A 21,987-nucleotide genomic window follows, 5' to 3' on the forward strand; every position below is an offset into this window, starting at 1 on the left:
ACTTTACAGGGTAAACAGCTTAGTTTCTTCTTCAACAAATAAACTGCAAGGGAGAGGGGGGAAACAGTAGGGAACTGCAACATGAGTAGACTCCAAACCCTACGGCATCAGCATCACCTTGGCACTTGTTCGAAGTGCAAATTCTCAAGCTCCACGTCGGACGTAAGAGTCAGAAGCTCTGGGGTGGAGCCCAGCAGTCTGTTTTAATAAACCTTGAAGGCGGTTCTGATGCACTCTGGTTGGGAAAGTGCTGCAACAGACTGGAAGACATGTCCATTGTTTACCAACCAACTGCAATACGGTTATCTTATCTGGCCCTTGATTCCGAAAAGACTCAACATTTTTGCCATCTATAGACAACTTATGATACCAAGGAATTATGAATTTTTAGCTATGTAAAATGATACTGAGAGAGTTTATACGTGTGTGTGTGTGTGCACACATGCTTAAAAGTCCTGAAATATTTACGGATAAAAGACAGGATGCCTAGAATTTGCTTCGAAATACCATAGGAGGCAGGCAGGGGTAGACCTAAGATTGGCCACGAGTTAACTGTTGAAGTTGAGTGATGGGTATCTCAGAGTTCTTTACTTTTTAAGACTTTTATTTTTAAGATTTTTTTCCATTCTAAAAAGTTTAAAAACTCAAAGGAACAAGTAAATTAAAAGACTGTAACTTAAGCAGAATTAATCCAAAAAAAGAAAGTAACGGCACCTTTACTTGCACTGAGGGCAGTACTGAAATACACAAAATAATTAAGTACAAGTGTACTTAAAAAAAGCCCCACTACATCCTACAATGTGGCAAAATGATTTGATTTGGAGGTAAGGGAATTCTGGGTGCTCATCAACCCAATGATGCCATCGTACGTCCCTGACCCTGCAGAGGATGACTTCTGCAGGAGAAGAGGACCGCAGTCTGGTCAAGGGCATAGGAGTACCTACACACATTTGCTTTCCAGCTTCCAAAGTGACTTAAGATTTTGGAATGCTATCTGTTAACAAATTCAGATTTACCTGCAGTTTTTCAAAGTTTACTGCTTGAGCAGCCTTTTAGGAGTGCAACTTGAGTAGGCAAATGCAGGCATTAGAATGCTCAGTTTTTCCCTAAACTAGAATAGGGACAACTATCCTCTACACAGGCGAAGTAGCCAAATGATACATTTTGAGAGTTGTTCAGAGGCTTCTCTGGCTTGCAGTGTCATCTCCAATATTCAGTGATGGCCTGGATCTAGTCATCCAGATGAGTAGTTTTGAAAGTTTTCAGGGCAAGTAATTAAAAGAAAAACACTGTAAGGTTGCATAGCCCTTAATATATCCTCGAATTTACACTCCTGTTATGTGGTAGCTTTATTTCATTTGTAATACATCTACTGAGCTCTTTTAGAAACAGGGTGAAGAGAAGGTACTCTCCTTCTTCCTTTTGACCCTTCTTATTCACCCTCTTTCACTGAAATACACTTTTTTATTTAAAAGTTTTTTCTTAAATTTTATTTATTTTTGAGAGAGAGACAGAGCACAAGTGGGGGAGGGGCAGAGAGAGGGAGACACAGAATCCGAAGCAGGCTCCGGGCTCCGAGCTGTCAGCACAGAACCCGACACGGGGCTCGAACCCACGAACCGTGAGATCATGGCCTGAGCCGAAGTCAGTTGCTTAACCGACTGAGCCACCCAGGCGCCCCTGAAATACACTTTTTGATTAGAAAGCCCTCACTTTACAAAGGCATTGACAGAATTTTCTGTGTGGCTCCTTCTCCTCTTATGCTTTATTCTAGAGAGCCAGTCATTTTTGTCATCGTTATCATCATCATTGTCTTCATGATCGTTCTTTTAATTATCATTTTCCCAGAATAGTCCATGGCATTCTGGCCATTAAGAAATCATCGCCATTATCCTTATCAGTCAGTCCTTCTGAGAAGAGTAACCTAGAAATAAAGATCTCTGTTCCATTTCATCTGCTTGAGCTTTTTCTGTTTCCCGCGTCAAGGAAACAAGAGTAAGAACGACAAAAAAATCCCCAACTTCGGCGCCCATAATCTCTAGCGGAAGAGAGAAGAGCTGAGGGGAGAGAATCAGCATAACCTGTGGGGAGGCACCGGAGAGCCCGGCTTAGCTTCAGACGGCCTCGGTTCAAATCCCAACTCTGCCACTCACTAGCTAAGTAATGTTGAGCAAGTGACTTAACTTCTCCTGCCTCGATTTCTCCATCTGTTAAATGAGGATAAGGGGGCACCTGGGTGGCTCGGTCAGTTGAGCATCCCATTCCTGATTTGGGCTCAGGTCGTGATCTCACGGTTTGTGGGATCCGGTCCCACGTTGGGCTCTGTACTGACAGCATGGAGCCTGCTTGGGATTCTCTTTTCCCTCTCTCTCTGCCCTTCCCCCTCTCTCAAAGAAATGTTTTTAAAAAATGAGGGTAGGAACAGTGATTACCTTATGGGATCGTCTTGAAATAATTCTTAATTAGATAATCCATAAAACACTGAAGTTTATCCACATCTTTGATCAATTTCTGTGTTGACCGTTGTATCTTACATCCCACACCTTCCTCTTGGTGTTCTTTTTTGTCCTGGAAATGTATCCATATCTATATATTGTTAAATAAGCAAGTTCTACGCACAACGTGGGGCTCGAACTCACGCCCGCAAGACCAAGGGTCATATGCTCCGCTGACTGAGCCAGCCGGATGCCCCCAAAATATATCCTTTAATAATTCAATTATCTTGGATTTTGTAGCTCTGACAATACTGCCTCCCAGTTTTGCTTCCAACTGTTAGTTTAGTTGCACATAAAATTCTGGGCTGATAAGTATTTTCCTCAGCTTTGAAGATACTGCCCCACTGTCTTCTGGGTTTTATGCCATTGTGAAGTTTGCTATAGGTTTAACAGTCGTTACTTTGCAAATAACCCGTCTTTTCTCACTGGTTGAGCATGTGCATCTACGGAGAGTACCGATAAGTGACCAGACTTCTCCCTCCACACAAGATTTCCGATTCCACGGACTACGCAGGGGATGACCATGGTCCAAGCGCCCTCTCCTCCTTTACGAAGGAGCATGGCAGGAACTAAATAAAGGCTGTCGTGACCAAAAGGAAGCTCTGTAAGATCGCCTACATGTAACCCTAACCCTGCCTCCAGGGGAGGACGAGGAGAGCCTTCCCAAGGATCCAGAAGGCCGTACAAGGGCATCAAGGGAACTGCCGAGGACCCTCGTTTTTATACTCTCATGAGCTACTTCTTTCCTTCTCCTCAAGCTTTCCGCTTTCCACTTCCCGCGATAGGACAGTTGTGTGTTTTGAGCTTTTTAGGCACACAGGATCTGAAGCAGGCTCCAGGCTCTGATAAAGTAGTACATTTGAAAAGTTTTAGTTTAGCCCTTCCTGGCTAATGTTTACGTTCAGATTACTAAAACCATGACTCCAGGAATATGGTACAAAACAGATCTCTCCTTGTAGATGAAATAGCTAACATTTTGGCCTCTTTATTGATCTTAGGTCATATATTTGGCTTGGGAAAAAATGCACAACAAATAGTTCCAATGAAGAGTAATACAAACTAACTTCTCCTTCCAGATCGCTAAATGCTCCGGGGAGCCAACTTCCACGGTATACGGCACACAGCACAGACTTGAGAGTCGGTTCCACGGAAAGCATTGGTGTAAGCCAAAAAGAAAGATGCTATTTGTTTCTTATTACGTAGACATCACCTGAACTTATCTAATCAACAAACTTTTTTTTTTTTAATTTATCTGTGACTGAAAGTACTATCATGTTTGGTGGGTGCCATTCTCTTTAGAATCATATCCAAAAAGTCTAGAAATAACTCAGAATCAGAAAGTGGCCCAAGTGCTAAGTCTGTCGATGGCTCTTGCTACAAAATAGTTGCAGTCTAATTTGAATGTTTAAAAAGAATGAGACAGGAATTATAGGGCTCTTCTTGATTTCAAGAGAACTTCCCAGAAGGAGGCGGAGGACCCAGAAATCCACCTGCCTGCTTGGTGGCAGCTCGTGAAGGGGCAAGGCCAAGAATCTTCTGGATGTTCTGTGAAGAAAACAGAATTAAAACTGGGTTTGAATATGAGATGTAGAGAAGAGTATTTTACATGGATCACGTATGAAGAGAGGCCACGTAAATTAAAAGTACCATTATGACCTAAAATAGAACAATTATTACTGTGTTATTTTTAAAAAGGCCTACGACATGATGAGAGTTCATACAACAATTAAAGTACTGCCACCTAATGGGACCTTGGTCTACGGCCAAAGAGTGGATTTTTTCAAGTGAAGAATCATTAAAAGAGGTAATCTCTCTTTCAACATGAACCATATAAAACACATTCATTAGCTGTTTCTTGTAGCAAGGCCTTTTCTTTGAATACGAATCATCAGCTGGAGTTAGTCATTACTGCACCGTCTAAAGCTGGAACCGAGATGTTAAATTTCAGTTTTATTAAAGTGATAAGGGCACTTAGGTTCCTGCAAAGCAATCTGAGTCCAGAGTCCTCCTAGATTTCCAGCACCTCCCTTCATCTTTTCCACATGTCCCATTGCATCTAATTCAACGGCTTTTTAAAAAAATTTTTTAATGTTTATTTATTGTTGAGAGACAGAGAGATACAAGCGTGAGCAAGGGAGGGGCAGAGTGGGGGACACACAGAATCTGAAGCAGGCTCCAGGCTCTGAGCTGTCAGCACAGAGCCCGACGCGGGGCTCGAACCCACGAACCGTGAGATCATGACCTGAGCCGAAGTCGGTCGTCTAACCAACTGAGCCACCCAGGCGCCCCAAATTCAACAGTTTCTTTAATTCACCTTCATTAAACTAGTTCTCATAAAAATAACTATTTTTATACTCACATTTTATAAGGTACTATAACATTAAATTAAATTACATAAATACAGCGACAAGTAAAACCAGCATAAACTGTTTTGGGATAAATACAGGCTCTTGAAAAAGCAATGACTCACCTGGTAGAAGCAGACAGGCATGGGCGTACTAGAGAGCAACCACGAGGGGGGAGTGTGATGTGGGGATTACATGCTATGCTTCAAAGAGGGAAGTGAGAGGGTTTATGAGTGTGGAGAGCTTCAGTAAAGGTCGAGTGTTAAGATTTCACACAGCATTTCTAAGACAGAAAAACCTTAAAGATCATCTACGTTTTCTTGCTTGGTCTCATTTTGTATTTGAGGAACTCCAATGAAAACTTAAAAAGGTACGATTGTTTGTCCAAAGTTACGAAGGTAAATGAAGAGCAGAGTTAGAATTAAAACTCACGTGTCTTGATTCTTAATCGGATGGATTCTCTTACACAGTACATCCAGTACATCCTATACTAACAGTTCCCGTCTTCAGAAGAAGCGCCACCCCACGGGAAGGCAGGTTAGCATGTGTATATCCATTCACTCAATAGTTATCGAGCACCTACTGTCCATAAGCACCATGAGGATACCCATGAACCGTGAGATCATGACCTGAGCCAAAATCAAGAGTTGGACGCTTAATCGACGGAGCCACCCAGGCGTGCCTGATGCCCTTTAAATTACAGGTTAACTATAATTTACAGAAGACAACTGACAGGAAAATAGGAAATATTTTGAAGCGTAGACTGTTGACAGTCTCATTTATGAAATAAAAACATATAAATGACTATTGGACATAAGTCCACTGCTCTAGATGGGGAAGAGCTCAAACAGCAACAAGAATGTTAGAATGGAGGCACTTTAGTAGCCAAGGCTGAAGTTCATGGAAGCTCTATACTTTGTTCTCCTTGTGGCTCTTGTCACAGGCTTCCTTTGGGAACACTAAATTAGGTTTATCAGTGTTACATTACTCAAGTATTTGTATTTTAATGTAAATGCTCTGTATTTACTGAATGCAATCTTATCCTTTAGTGAAAATTTTTAAAAAAATTTTAATGTTTATTTATTTTTGAGAGAGAGAGAAAGAGAGAGCATGATCAAGGGAGGGGTAGAGAGAGAGGGGGATACAGAACCCGAAGCAGTCTCTAGGCTCTGAGCTGTCAGCACAGAGCCCGATGTGGGGCTCGAACCCACGAACCACGAGATCATGACCTGAGTTGAAGTCAGAAGCTTAACCCACTGAGCCACCCAGGCACCCCTCCTTTAGCGAACTTCTAAATAACCTGTTCAAATTCCTATAGTCTCACAAATGAGCCCAGGTCTTATCATGGTTTTTCTTAGATAAAAATTTCTCTGTCTCCTGACCCATGAAGTCTTTTCCTTGAAAACACATGTAGGAACTAAGTGATGGTCTTACGACAAATGACCTAAGAAAAAGAGTAGAGGTCACCATTCTCTCCACCATAGTAATAACATCCAACACTCTTATGCACTTTAAAGTTTACAAATAGGGGGCGCCTGGGTGGCTCAGTTGGTTAAGCATCTGACTGTTGATTTCAGCTCAGGTCATGATCTCACTGCTCATGAGATCAAGCCCCATGTTGGGCTCGCAGAGCCTGCTTGGGATTCTCTCTCCCTATCTGCCTTCCCCTGCTCTCTATCAAAATAAACAAATAAACTTAAACACACACACACACACACACATTTGGAGGGTCTGGGTGGCTCAGTTGATTAGGCGTGTGACTTCAGCTCAGGTCAGGATATCACAGTTCGTGAGTTCGAACCCTGCATTGGGTTTTGCGCTGACAGCTCAGAGCCTGGAGCCTGCTTCGAACTCTGTGTCTCTGCCCTTTCCCTGCTCGTGCTCGCTCGCTCTCTCTCTCTCTCAGAATAAACATTAAAAAAAATTTTTTTTAAAAGTACATAAATTCAAACCCATAGAATGTATACACCAAGAGTGAGCCCCAATGTAAATCACGGACTTTGGGTGATAATGAAGTGTTGCTGTAGGTTCACTGACTGGAACGAATGTACCAGTCTGGTGCTAGGGGGTGACAGTGGGGGAGACTGAACATATGTGGGGACAGGGACTATATGGGAAGTCCCTGCACCTTCCATTCAGTTTTGCTGTGAACCTAAAACTGCTCTAAAAAATAGTCTATAAAAAAATGCATGTGAAGACTATAAAAATATATGGACACATAACAATAGTTTATACCCCTTTCTCATTGCTTGTCTCCCAACTTTTTGAAACACTGCTAACAGGATAACCTAAAATAAAGACAAGTATTTCTGCAGCTCTGTCTCACAGTGCCAGGCATTGTTCTCATTCAACCCCCCAACCAGGCGGTGAGGTGGGCTTATTATCCTCACATGCAGATGAAGAATAATTCGACTGCCAGGCCGTGACTCAGCAAATGCTTACTGAGTGCGACCCTGTGCAGCAGATAGTTTTCCCTATATTATCTCCTTTATATCTTTCAACAACCTCATCCTGACTCGACCTGACTGCTTTCCTCTAATCTCCTTTTGTTCCCTTTCTTTCTTTCTTTTTTTTTTTTTAAGTGGGGCTTGAACTCATGACCCCGAGATCAAGAGTCAGACGCTCTACTGACTGAGCAGCTGGGCGCCCCTTTCCTACATCTCTTAATTCGCCTATTTTTCGGGCCTTCTGAATTCGTAAGATTAGTTTAGAAATACTCACTTTGCTAAAAGACAAAAGTTTTAATATATTATGAAGATGATATGGAAGAACACAACACACATGCAAAATATAATACGATTGGGTAAGCTTATAGAAAAATATAAAACGATTTTGAATTTCTGTCCAGTCCTGTGTCATAAATAGGGTAACAACTGAGGAGTGTATGTCAGAAGAGAAAAACAAAGGAAAAACGTTTTCCCATAATCATGCCTTTTATTGGCAGGAAACCCAGAAAAATACCATTACAGGATTTGCGTTCCTTCCTCTTTGTAAAGGATAAGAGCCGGTGATCAAGAAAAGGAAGTTGTTGGTTGCTAACTGGATATTTTGGGAAGACCCAGGTCACTAGCCATAAAGACATTCAGCTAAATGTTATTTCTTAGTCATTTAGCTAAAATAACTCAGCCATGGCAATCCTTAGTTTATTCTTTGTTAGTTTCTCTGGCATCAAGCAAACAGCCTTCACTTCCAATTGATGATAATTTCTCATCAAGTTCCCATAACATATTCTTTACTATATCCACAAAGCGGTGTGAAAATCCAATCACATCAAATGGCCCAACCCAGCAGCCCCACAGTTTTCACATTACATCTAAGTAAACTGTTTGGGGGGCACCTGGGTGGCTCAGTAGTTAAGGTGGCTTAGTCGGTTAAGTGGTTAAGTTAAGCATCTGACTCTTGATTTCAGCTCGGGTCACAATCTCATGGGTTTGTGAGTTCAAGCCCCCAGTCAGACTCTATACTGTCACTGCAGAGCCTGCTTGGGATTCTCTTCACTCCTCCCTGTTGTCTCTTAAAATAAATAAATATGGTTCAATAAGCTGTTTGGGAGAAAGGATGTAAAGATGAAATATTTACTGAAGAAAATGACAGTACGCTGGGGTACCTGAGATGCACTGTTGGGTCAGCAGTCAGAAGACCTGAGTTCCAGTACTGGCAACTCAGGCAAAGAAACAACAGGCAGTGTCTTCTCACCTTTCCAGATCTCAGCTGCCCTCCCCCCTTGAAAGAAGCGGGATGGCCAGATCAATCATTTTCAACCCTTTAATCCTTTCTTTAAACAAAATCTCATGAAAGAAACCCACTACAGAAAACAGATAAAATACTGAAGGGACCTGAAGCCTCCTGCTGGAACTTTCAAGCTTCTTCACCAAGCACCTTCAAGGAGCCCAAGTCCCCTGTCGCTCTAGCATTCTAGAATGTGACTATGTTGTAACAAATTATAATGCAGATTTGCACACATTTCTTGCAAAGTGGAAATCGAGATTCTGAAAGAAACATGAGCACATCAAATCTGCACTATAGTGATGTCACTTCCTTTGTAATACTGAATGAATATTTTCTGTCCTAAGTTGTCTAAAGGCCTTGCTGGTGATAAAGGTCTTTTTTTTTTTTGAGGGGGTGGAGGTACGTCAGACAATCAAGTGACAATCCTAATCTCTCTCTCTTATAACCGTCCTTCCAATGAACACTTTCCTAGATCTCTTGTTTAGCCCTTTATTTGAGGAGCAGTCCAGGAGAATGCTCTGAATTTTAGTTTAGTGCCGGAAGACAAGATGTATGTTTGTATGTTACAGATGTATAAACGGATGTATGTATGTATGTATGTATTTTTAATCTTATAATGGATAGGAGGATGCAGCTGGCACTGGGTGGGGTATCTAAGACTCAGAATTAAACTGAAGCCTTACTCATTTTTAAAACCAAAAGACAGGGATTAGTGCAACCATAGCAGCTAATGATAATAGTGAGAGGATCCTGGAAAACAGCTAACAGAGGAGTTCAAAACTACACTGAAACTCTGCCCACATCTCTTAAACTATGCGTGCACTAGACAGCCTTCAAGCAGCCCAGATGAGACTAACATAGCAGAGATCTCAGGTACAGCCGACCACAGAGGAGAGTTCAGAGTGTGAATGCCAAGTTAATTGCCTGCTTAACTAAAAGACTCACCGCTCTTTCAAAGAATCATAGAATCCAGAGTCTATACAATCTATCAGAACAATGTCTAAGATACAATCCAAAATAATTAAATATACCAACAAACGAGAAACTTAGCCCATACTTAAGAGAGCAGGCGACAGAGTCCAACCTTCAGATTATCCAAATGTTGAAATTAGTAGATAAGGTTTTTATTTTAAAGTAACTAAATCGGGGCGCCTGGGTGGCGCAGTCGGTTAAGCGTCCGACTTCAGCCAGGTCACGATCTCACGGTCCGTGAGTTCGAGCCCCGCGTCAGGCTCTGGGCTGATGGCTCAGAGCCTGGAGCCTGTTTCCAATTCTGTGTCTCCCTCTCTCTCTGCCCCTCCCCAGTTCATGCTCTGTCTCTCTCTGTCCCAAAAATAAATAAACGTTGAAAAAAAAAATTAAAAAAAATTAAGTAACTAAATAACTATGCCTACAAGCATAAAATATGCTCATAATAATAAATGAACAAATAGGAAATCTCAGCAGGGAAAAAGGATCACAAAAAAAGAACCAAATGGATATTGTGGAACTAAAAAAATATTGTATCAAAATTTAAAAACCATTGTATGGGGGGGCACCTGGGGTGGCTTAGTCAGTTAAGCATCCGACTCTCGGTTTCGGCTCAGGTTATGGTCTCACAGTTTTGTGGGTTCGAGCCCTGCATCGGGCTCTGTGCTGGCAGTGCACAGCCTGCTTGGGATTCGCCCTCTCACCCTCTCTGTCTACCCCTTCCCCGCTCATGCTGTCTCTCTATCAAAATAAATTTAAAAATTAAAAAAAAAAATTAAAAATCATTGTATGGATTTAAGGTTAATTCAGATTAGGGATGACAGAGGATCAGTAAACTTGAAGACAAATGAAGAGAAATTATCCTGCTTAAAGAACAGAGAGGAAAAGATTTTTAAAAATTGAGGGGCGCCTGGGTGGCGCAGTCGGTTAAGCGTCCGACTTCAGCCAGGTCACGATCTCGCGGTCCGTGGGTTCGAGCCCCGCATCGGGCTCTGGGCTGATGGCTCAGAGCCTGGAGCCTGTTTCCGATTCTGTGTCTCCCTCTCTCTCTGCCCCTCCCCCGTTCATGCTCTGTCTCTCTCTGTCCCAAAAAATAAAATAAAAACGTTAAAAAAAAAAATTAAAAAAAAAAAAAATTGAACAGAGCCTCAGTGTCCTCTTAGACAATACTGAAAAAACAGACAAACATATAAGACACTGGAATCACAGAAGAAGAGGGAAGGAATGGGCAGGAAAAACAACTGTAGCACGATCAAGAAAAAAAGAATTAATACCGTAGGCACATCCAATCAAACTGCTGAAAAACCAAACATAAAAAAGAAAAAATCTAAAAGCAGCCAGAGAAAAATGACACATTACCTACAGGGAAAAAAAGATAGGAAGGACTTTTCGTCAGAAACAATGGAGGCCAGAAGACAGGGGAAGGGCATTTTAAAAAGCTGAAAGGATTAAAGCAAACAAAACCCCTAGTCAACCCAGAATTCCATATCCAGTGAAAATTTCCTTCAAGAATATAGATAAAAGTATTTTCAGATAAACGAAGATTAAGAGAATTTGTTGCCAGGAGACTTGCACTGTAAACACGATAAAAAAAAAAAGGCAAAGCAAAGCAAAACAAAACAAAACAAAAGACAAACCCCAGAAAAACAAAGGCATCACTCGATGCTGTACTGTGAGGTACAGGTAGTAAGCAGGGGCACGCTTCTTCTCCTGTTACATCCCACCAACAATTCTGCACTCGCTTGTATTCACTTGTACCGTCTTGTATTCACTGTACACGTTCAAGCCTCCGTGCTGTTCCTCACACTACTTCCGATGCCAAGAACGCTCTGTTAACACTGGAAAGCGCCTACTCGTCCTTCAAGATACAACAAAATGGCCCCTCTGTATAAACTCTTACTTTCATCCCTTAGCCATTTGGCTTCCATAGCATGGTCTTCCCTCCGATACCATTTTGCACGTGAGCACACAGACAAAGGGCATCAATCATACTCTATTACTTATGGATCTATCTCTCCACAGAGAGAGTATGAGTTTCACAGGGTAGAGACCACTGCTTTTTACCCTGTATTCTCAGCATCAAAGAATTCCTGGCATAGCATAAAGACTTGAGTCAATCTTCAGCAAGACAGGCGATATTCTAAATAAAGCCTTGAACTCCTGCACTGAAACAATTCGCAGAAATCAGAGTAAGATAATGCCTGAATAATCTGTTCTTCTCACGTACTAGCCAAGCTATCATTTTCTAAACCTCATGAATTCTCTGATTTTAAGTTAAGTGCTAAAAATGAAAATACCCTGCTTATAGATGAGCTATACTGACATTAATGAATTGAGCTCCAAGTCCTGAAGTGACATATGTTAATGATGTGGTACAGGACATGGCAGGCATCTGGTCTTCTCATTTTGATGACTTTAAGATATACTGACAAGACATCATTAGAACCTGTTTTTATACATTCACAAGGCATATCAAAATTCTTTGCCCCAGGAAAGCCAAGGGTGAAAAAAAATAAAATATGCTTATTTTTATCTCTCTCCTGAGCACACAGCTGTTCAAAGAGACCGTGACAAATTCTCACCGATACTTTTCCAGATGATAGTCGCACATACATAAAGTAATATATTAAGATATGGGTGACAAAAGAAAAAAGATAAAACTCTTTCTTCCATTCTTCCTCAGAACAACTAATCCTTTTTGCTTTCAAAGAAAGGGAATTCTATTCATAGGTTTTATAGTCACATAAATTCATAAGAATCGACCACTTTCCCCTTAGCTGTTTACCAGGTAAATCTGCTTGAGTTTTTATTGATTTAGAGCACTTTTTTAATAGAGGAGATCACTGTTTATGTAATCTATTACTGACTCATACTAACAAGAAAATTTAAAAAGCAATTAAGGAACTTTCCTCCTATTCTTGAATTCCATCACCACGCTGGACTAACTTAACACCTCCGATGGGAGCTGGCAGACCTACCATTTCCGCTGCTACAAACTCACACAAAGGAAACAGCTGCGGTGTGAAGGTCAAGGCAGCTAAGCACTAATCACTAAACGTTAAGGAATGTTAAAAAGGGGGAAAGATAAAATGAGAAAAATTAATTAGATTTATTTTCAGTTAATGACATATCACCCTGTTTCAATCTTTAAAAAGCAACTTTGTCCTATCTGGGCCGCGAAACAAATACTAAGTTTAAAAAATACCCCAAAGGAGGGGGTACTTATTTTTTTTTTTTAATGTCACCCTAAGAACTGCTAACACTGTATATTATTGTCTTGTGATCATCATAACATGGTGAGATGGCACACTCGCCCCCATTTCCCCTTTGTGGAAAGACTCAGAGAGGTTCTAGGACTTTCCCGAGGACACTCAGCTAGTTAAGTGTCAGCAAGACTCAAAACCTGGTGCTTTACTTCCAAACCCTGTATCTCCTCAACCTTATGTTGTCTTCCTCCTCTCTCCCCATCATTTCAAAGTTTCTCAAGTAGGAATGTGTCTTAAAATCTATTACATTATCAGTATAGTATTACTTCCACTTTTCCTTGAAAGCTCTTAAGTCAATGGTGAATCATTTAATTAACTAATAACATCCTACTATGGGAAAAAATAAGTAATGGATGAAAACCAGATTCACAAATATTTATGTGAACTAGCAATACATCATAAAATTGTGTTAGTTTAGGTTCAAAGTTCAATCATTGTTCAATCTGCTTCTACTCTGAATGACTAGTATAATGGAATTAATTTTAGGGGCACCTGGGTGGCTCAGTTGGTCAAGCGGCCGACTTCAGCTCAGGTCATGATCCCATGGTTTGTGAGTTCGAGCCCCATGTCAGTTTCTCTGCTGTCAGCGCAGAGCCTGCTTCGGATCCTCTGTCTCCCTCTTTCTGTGCCCCCCCCCCCCAACCACCCTGCTCACTCTCTCTCTCTCTCTCTCTCTGAGATAAACATTGATAAAAAAGAAAAAAATAATTTTAAATGTACTTTTACACCTCCATATTTGATAATGATTTTTTTTAAGTGAAGCTATAGTTGGAAAAATTAACCTTTTAATTTCAAAAGAAACAGAAGTTCCATGACAGCAAGGACCATAATTATACGTCAATTTTGTTTCAAAGTGTATACTGAGCACCCAGCATGGATCCTGATACATATCCGTGCTCCATTTTGTTGAATGAATAAATGAACAAACAGAATCTACCAAGGAATTGTTACTAATGTGATAATAATCTCTTAAGGATGGGGGGAAAATGACTGAAGCAGATAGGCACCTGTGATTCAGCCTTATATTATATGATACCTCCATTATAAAAAGGAGTGCACACTGTCATGAAGGGAACAGAGCTGGTTGTTTGAATTACACCATCACTCACATTTGGTAAAGTGGATTCTGGTTAACACTGTAGAGATGTTATTAGCTGACAAATGTAAATGTAGTCAGCTACAAGACTACTACTAAAAGACTTTAAAAACATAAATGCAGGAAAACCCATGGTAAATGTATCTAATCACTTCAGCAATTAAACTGTTGACACTTTAAAGGCACTAATAACAGAAATGTTTCTCATTCTCCTAGATGCTATATTCTAGTTTACTATTGTAAGAAGACTTCCCTGTTAAAACCAGCAAGGCCATAAGTGTTGCTGGAGGAAACTTGCATAAAACACACATTGTCTTTACATGTTTAGCATAAAATTGACCTTGAGTGAATGAAGTTGTGGTTTCACTCACTGAAACAAAAACATGAAAAATTACTTGAATCTGTTAATGAACGGTCTCAAGTTGGTAGTGAATTGAAGCCTTAAGATTACCAGCACTGGGTAAAATGACGCAGTAGCTGTGAACACCAGCTGGCGATTCCACAAAAAAGTTAAACGTCAAATTGCCTTATGACCCAGCGATTCTACTTCTGGGATTATAGCCCAAAAGACGTAAAAAGAGAAACTCAAACAGACATCGACACACCGTGTTCACAGCAGTCTTACAACAGCAAAACGGTGGGAGCAGCCCAACTGACAGGTGAGCGGACACACAAAACGTGGTTCACACATACAACGAAATATTACTTGGCCTTCGAAAAGGAAGTACCGACCCACGCTCCAGTGTGGATACACTTGAGAACGTGCTAGTCACAAAAGACCCACCATCGTAGGAGTCTACTTACACGAGATCAAACCCACAAACACAAGTAGTCACATTCAGAGGGAGAGAGAAGGCAGAAGGGTGGGTGCCAGGGATCGGGGGTAATGCAGAGCAGGGGTGGGGGTAATGGAGATGCTTGTAGAGCAACGTAAATGTGCTTCATGTCACAGAACTGCACAGCTGAAAATAGCTAAATAGTGAACTCTGTGTTACGTCTATTTTAACACAATCAATAAGAAAGATTAACAGCACTGGAATTACTGAACATAGGAAACCAGAGAGTAGTGTCTGGACCTCAGAGAGGACTGGCTTGAGAATCCTGCCAGACCCCACTGCTGCCACAGGCAGTCGCCCTGACAAGTTGAAAGCCCTGACACTCAGTAGGCATGACAGAGACGTCTGGCCTACTCCTCCACATTCTTCTCCTCTAGGGGTTCAGATCACGCTGCTTAGCTGGCCCCAGGACACTGGCACATTTCAGAAGACCTCTTATCTAAACAAGGTGTGAAGGAAGGAGGAGTGTCTCCACTCACACACTTGTCACTGGGACTGAACAGATTTTCCAATTTCAAAGACGGATTTCGAGAGCTCTAGAGAAAACACTACTAGGCTGCTGGCCGGGACTTATATTCACGTCCAATCGTTCACCTCACTGCATTCTTTTGGCTCTCTGGCTTCTTAGTCTTGGAAAAAAAAGAAGTAGGCAAAGTGTGATCTCAAATGAATCCATGCTTTTGCGTTCTCCTTCTTCAAAATCACATAGCTGGCCAAGTAGAAGAGCGCAAAGAAAGAAGAAGGTAACTATGAACTCCAGATGGGCTGGCTCATCATTTAAATGCAAAACCTGAAACCAAAAAAGCACCAACAGAAAAGGAGGATGAATTTCCTGGTAACTTTAGAGTGGAGAAGAACTTTCTAACCATAACTCAAAATCCAAAAGCCACAAAAGACAGACAAATCTGATCTAAAAGGAAAAACTAAAATCCAGCGAGCAAATAAAATTTTGTGTGGCAAAAACCACTATAAGTAAAACCGGAACACAAACGACAAGTTGGAAAAGTTATGTGCAACTTAGAGCACACAGAGAGGGCGAATGTCCCAAAGTTAAGAGCTAAAATTCAGAGAAAGACCAACAACCTGTCAGAGAAATAGGCGAAAGGCATACACGGTGTCTCGCCACCACGGAAAGGAAAGAATATATGAACAGCCTTAGACAAACAGAGATGCTCAATCCAAAATGCAAGTTAAAACTACGGGGAAGCAATTCTTATCCATCAGACTGATAAAAACTCAAAAGCAATTTCTGCTGGTGAGGCTGGCAGAAACGCATTTTCCTACCTTGCTCTTGGGAATAAAAAATGGTGTAACCCCAACTTGCCAAATTTACAAGTTTATATTTCGGTGTAGTACCTACTGTTTGTTTAACATATACTTTTCAGATGGATACTATGTAGCATACATAGGTACTTTAAGATATATGCAGACAATTGAGAACTTACTACCTTGGAACAGTTGGAAAGGAAAGAAGAAAATAGATAAAAATAACAAATAGACCAAACAAAAACTCCTATAAGGCAGAATATAAGCAATCATCATGGAAGCTTGAATCATTCTGTATTAGTTTCCCCATCACGTACTCCACTTCACATCCCAAAACAGGCAAGCAAAAAACCCAATTCATTACATTCTCTTAAAACTACTTTATGCCACGGGTATATCTGAAATCGAGTGGCCTACTTCCGTGCCTAAGAATGGCCTCGCTGGGGAAATGACAGTACGTCTATAAGTTGAATTTCTGAAAGCCTCCTATTTTATGGCTGCTCATTTCATAGGCATCCGTATATAGTCTATTATCAGGTGACCTAAGATCCTATAAAGTAAACAAAACAACAAAACAAAACATAGAAATAGCAAGCTAACAAACATTGTAATTAAAGAAAAAAGAGGCATATACTCCATAATAACACTTCAAATGCTAAGGTATGTTAGACTCGATGTAAGTTCACAATCCTCCAGTATATACGCTAATAATCAGTGAGGAACAGGTACAGAAACCATTTGCAGCCAGTGAAGTAAAAATTATAAAAGCAGGTCATTTGGGTGATTTTTCTAAGATTTTGAATATATTAGAATACCTTGCATAAAATTGGGTAATTAAATTATTTGTCCAAGATGACCAGCAGTCAGGACGCAACAACAAGTTAGAACTCACCATTCGTCTTGGGGAAGATAACCGTATACCAAAAGAAATGAATCTTTCAAATACAACACTGTTATGTTAGCTATGCAATACTATAGCTCTTGTATACTTTTCTCTTGTTAGTATCAGCGCACAGAACTGGACAAGTAAAAAAAAAAAATGAGTATGTATCCTCCCTGGCTCAAAACACATTGATTATTTGTGTGCGTATGTGTGTGTGTGTTTCACTGCCTCTTTCCTCCATTTCTCTGTACTCAATAAACAATTATTTTATCAAGCTGTACCTGTCTAGGATCTACTATTCTATTTTAACTTTGTAGCACATGTTGTGCACTATAGTCCTCAGGAGTTAAGATATATCGTGTTGGTCCACTGCCTGTTTTTATAAACAAAGGCTTACTGGAACGTAGCCATGTTCATCTACACATTGTCTATGGCGCTTTCAGAGTCTAATGGCAGAGTTGAGCAGCTGCAAGTCTCTGCCTGAACCTTCAGGGATTAGCAGACTGTCGCTGGCCCCTTGCCGGTTTTTGTAAACAAAGTTTTGTTGGAACACAGCCACTCTCATTCATTTACATACTGTCTATGATTGTTTTCCTACTATAATGGCAGAGCTGAGCAGTTATGACAGAGTATATTAAACACAAAAATATTTACTATCCAGACCTTAACAGAAAAAAACCGCTGACCACCATGGTAAATGAGCACTGCATTCCTGATAAAATTAACTGCTAAACAAACACCTCACCAGACTTTCTGAAATATCTCAAAGGAGTTTAAATACCAGCTTGAGGTGAACATCCTCAACTATCATTTTTTTTTTAATGTTTTATTTATTTTTGAGAGAGAGAGAGAGAGAGAGAGCAAGCGTGAGCAGGGGAGGGGCAGAGAGGGAGACACAGAATCCGAAGCAGGCTCCAGGCTCTGACCTGTCAGCACAGAGCCCGACACGTGGCTTGACCTCACGAACCATGAGATCATGACCTGAGTGGCACTGACTGCCACCCGGATGCCCCATCATTCTTAACATTTATTTCAGTTTTAAAACTCTACAGTTTCAGACGGTGATTCTCGGGAGCAATGGCCAGGTAGCAGTGCAAATGTCCCATCTAAAATGTTGTCAGGGTGCTTGGGTGGCTCAGTTGGTTAAGTGTCCAACTTTGGCTCCGGTCATGATCTCACAGCTCGAGAGTTCGAGCCCCACGTCAGGCTCTGCACTGACAGCTCAGAGCCTGGAGCCTGCTTTGGATTCTGTGTCCTCCCCAACCCCACCCCCACCCCCATTCCTCCCCTGCTTGCGCTCTCTCTCTCTCTCTCTCCCTCTCAAAAATAAACATTTAAAAACTTTTTTTTTTAAGTGACTATTTTGAGTTGTCACACATAAAGCATTAACATCTGAATGTAATTACAGCAGAACTGCTCTTTGTTGCTTAAAGTGGAATGTATACATCATTGTGTTTTATTATTATTTGGACACAGCTGCAATTTAAAAGTTTCAGATTTAAATAATCACATTTAAGAACAATATTCTGGAACGCAATGGACCTCTGCTAAACCAACAAAAGAGATCTGTGTTGTCACTGGCTTGGCTTTCACCTTTGGTTAAGCCAAACACAATGCTTCACTGAAGAGACATTTTCTTTCTTTTTTTTTTTTTTTTTTAACATTTATTTATTTTTGGGACAGAGAGAGACAGAGCATGAACGGGGGAGGGGCAGAGAGAGAGGGAGACACAGAATCGGAAGCAGGCTCCAGGCTCCGAGCCATCAGCCCAGAGCCTGACGCGGGGCTCGAACTCACGGACCATGAGATCATGACCTGAGCCGAAGTCGGCCGCTTAACCGACTGAGCCACTCAGGCGCCCCTGAAGAGACATTTTCAAGACACGTAGCCTACACCCCACCGCAGCCACACAAGTGTACAACTTTTGCCAGACATGCCCACTTAGTTGCCCCATAAACATCTCAAACCGCTTATCTTCTAACCAACCTGCTCTTCTTTCCTCAATTCCCACCCTCTTCGTGAGACCAGTCTACATTTGGTCACCAAAGCCATACCTGGGGCTCACCTGAGTTTCTCCTTTCTCCCTCACTCAGTTCTGCTGCTTTCCCTCCTCGTAGGTCCCAACCTGCCCCTCCCTTCCATCCCTCTCATCACCGTAGTAGTTCAGAATATGACGATGTTTTGCTAGACAATTCAGATAGGCTTCTGACTTTCCTTCACCTCATCAGGGCCTTCTCAAATCTATCCTTCAGAAAGTAGTAAATGTCAGAAATGATGCCAGGAAGACTTGAGACCCGGTTGCATTTAATCTGCAAAAGGACGAGGTGGGAGGCAGCCAGATAGAGCGAAGAGCATTCACAAAAAGCAAATGTGGGTGAGCGGGACACGGAAATTGTCATGCAAGGGAGAATGGCTGGAGGGTTGGATGAGAGAGGAGGTGGGGAAAGCATTAAGCAGTAAGACCACGAAGACCTTTGTAAGCTTCAAACTATTATTCCATTTCCTACTTATTCTCACATGCCAGGTCAACCAAAAAATCTGCTGCCACTGACAGTATTCAGAAGAATTCTCATGCGCCAATCTCCCCACTGAAATGCCTGCTGAATGGTAGTATTTCAAAAACTGAAACATAGGGACCCCGGGTGGCTCAGCTCGTTAAGCATCTGACTCTTGCTTTTGGCTCAGGTCATGATCTCGTGGTTGTAAGAGGGGGCCCGGTATGGGGCTGTCCACTGACAGTTTGGAGCCTGCTTGGTTCTCTCTTTCCCTCTCTCTCTGCCCCTCCCCTGCTTGCTCTCTCCTTCTCAAAATGAGTAAATAAATAAACATTTTACTTATTTATAAACTGAATATATAAACTGAAATATAAAATGTTTGAGCCAGGGACTCTTCTCACTTTAAAAAAAAAATTTTTTTAAGTATATTTATTTATTTTGAGAGAGAAAGAGAGAAAGTGAGTGAGCAGCGGAGGGGCAGAGAGAGAGAGAGAGAGAGAGAGAGAGAGAGAGAATCCCAAGCAGGCTCTGTACTGACCGTGCTGTCAGCACAGAACCTGATGCAGAGCTCAAACTCACAAACCACGAGATCACGACTCTTCTTGCTTTTTAAAGTCCTATCTCAAAAGCCACTTCATTCTCTAAACCTTTCTGCCTGAATCTTCCCCAACTATTCAAATGTCCTGTCTCTGTCCGGGTTCCCCCAACTATCCATACTTCTCTCTTGGCTCTTACCCTTTTTTACTATGAATGTCTTACAATCCTGGTGACCAAATGTAAATTCTCTAACACAGACTTAAGTATCTCAACGGTGAACATTCTAAAAATCACCAAATTACTACATTTGTTTGTGTTCCTGAAGTGCCAGAAGGCAGTGGTATGTAATAAGGAAGAAACGACACTGAGAAGACCAAACCCGCTCTTTATTTTTGTATCTTTAGATGACTGGAATGAAAAAGGAACCTAAGAGCTCTACACATGGGATATGGAAACCATGTTTCACTTTATGGCTACCACCACCCATCCCCAAGGATCAGTAACTAGACACACATTTAAAACAGCTTTAGAGGATCCACTGGGGTTCTAAAACATTGTCAGTATTAAAGAAGCAACAGCGAACTTAGGGTGTGAGAGCAAGGAAGGATACGTATATTTAATAGTGGATACGGTCACTCACCTGTCGAATTGACATGGTACAGAGAATATACAGAAAGATGAAGGAACAGTCCGTGGTGTCATCCCCAAGCAGGTTTCGATGAGACAGTCCTTGGATGTAGGAAAGGGGGGTGAAAGGGAGCTTTGCCACCACTCTACCATCAAATCTAAAAAGGAAAAAACAAGGAATTGTTATTTTTAGAAGACTGACAAGCTTCTTAGTTCCAGGGAAGAATATGAGACAGAAATAGAACTCTAAGTCCCTTGATCTCTAAAAAACAAAGAGTGATATTCTAAAAAGAGGCGTACTGAACAAGGATGTAGGGAAAGACCTACATTTTTTCCCATCAATCTTTTTCTAAACTAATGATTCTTAATTGTTTCAGCATCAGAACCCTTTAACGTTCTGAAAATTTATTTGAGAACCCTACATTGTTTAAAGGTTATATCTATCCATATTTACTGCTTTATAAATTAAAACTGAGAAATGTTAAAATATGTATTAAATCATTTAAAAGGTAGTGAGAAATTATGTTAACACAAATATTTTTTATGAAAAATATCTTTTACAAAACAAAAAAGAATCTAGTGAGAAGAAAGGCTCTTTTTTTTTTTTCTTTTGGCAACTATCTTTACTGTTTGGTTTAACAGAACACTGCTGAATTCGCATAGCTGCTTCAGTATTCAGGCTGTTCCAGGGTTACATATCATGAAACCTTGAAGCCTCTGGGAAATTCCACCACACACTAATAAGAGAATAAGAGTAAAAAAGGGGGGGGGGGGACATCTTACAATTATGACGGCAGTAATTTTCATCTCAAGGACCTCCTCAGAGTCTCAAGGAGGTCCAGGGAGCCCCAGACCAGACTTTGAGAATCGCTATTCTGAACCGTGGCACCAAGGAGACTTTAAGAACCCTCTTTACAAGACTCAGAGATTCCCAAGACAACATTAAACAGGCTGAATATTTCTAAATAGAAATTCACGGACTATATAGCGGTGAATGAAAAAAGTAGATGCTTAAGATGCATACACAATATTTAGACATAACTTTTAACATACTGTTAGTGTTTGAAAGTTTTCTTTTTGCTTTTTCTAAAATAGAAAAGAAAAATGTTTCTGAAAGAGAAAAGCTTAGAAAACAGTTCTAAAAAGATACATATCAGCATTTATGTTGAGTTTCTTTTATACTTTTCTATGAATAAGCTGTATAATCGGTCGATAATTAAAATTATAAAAATTAACGTGATTAAGGATAGTGATACTTTAAAACATAGCTAAATTATGCAGATGGTCTTTAATTCCAATTAAAGCGGCTAGAAAATGCCCTCTTAGAAAAACACTTGGGATTTAGAATGTTTCTATGGTAGGGACAGGGAAAAGAGAAGTAGTAATACCATCTTTGTCTTTGGGGGAGAAAAAGTCCCTAAATATCCAGATCAACTACAGTGC

At 40.9% G+C, this 21,987-nt stretch overlaps 1 protein-coding gene across 1 annotated transcript in view; it reads right to left on the reverse strand.

Annotated features, from left to right (window-relative positions):
• Window positions 1–1,505: 1,505 nt before the first annotated feature.
• The window catches only part of TMCO1 (transmembrane and coiled-coil domains 1), a 40,934-nt gene continuing 20,452 nt past the window's right edge, over window positions 1,506–21,987 (reverse strand). The window contains exons 6-7 of the mRNA XM_015061637.3: window positions 20,558–20,702; window positions 1,506–4,040 (exon numbers count right to left, since the gene is read on the reverse strand). Of these exons, the coding sequence (XP_014917123.1) occupies window positions 3,942–4,040; window positions 20,558–20,702 (244 nt within the window). The 3' untranslated portion in view covers window positions 1,506–3,941. The remainder of the gene's footprint in view (window positions 4,041–20,557; window positions 20,703–21,987) is intronic.

This window comes from Acinonyx jubatus, chromosome E4 (assembly GCF_027475565.1).
Source record: "Acinonyx jubatus isolate Ajub_Pintada_27869175 chromosome E4, VMU_Ajub_asm_v1.0, whole genome shotgun sequence".
Classification (NCBI taxonomy): domain Eukaryota; kingdom Metazoa; phylum Chordata; class Mammalia; order Carnivora; family Felidae; genus Acinonyx; species Acinonyx jubatus.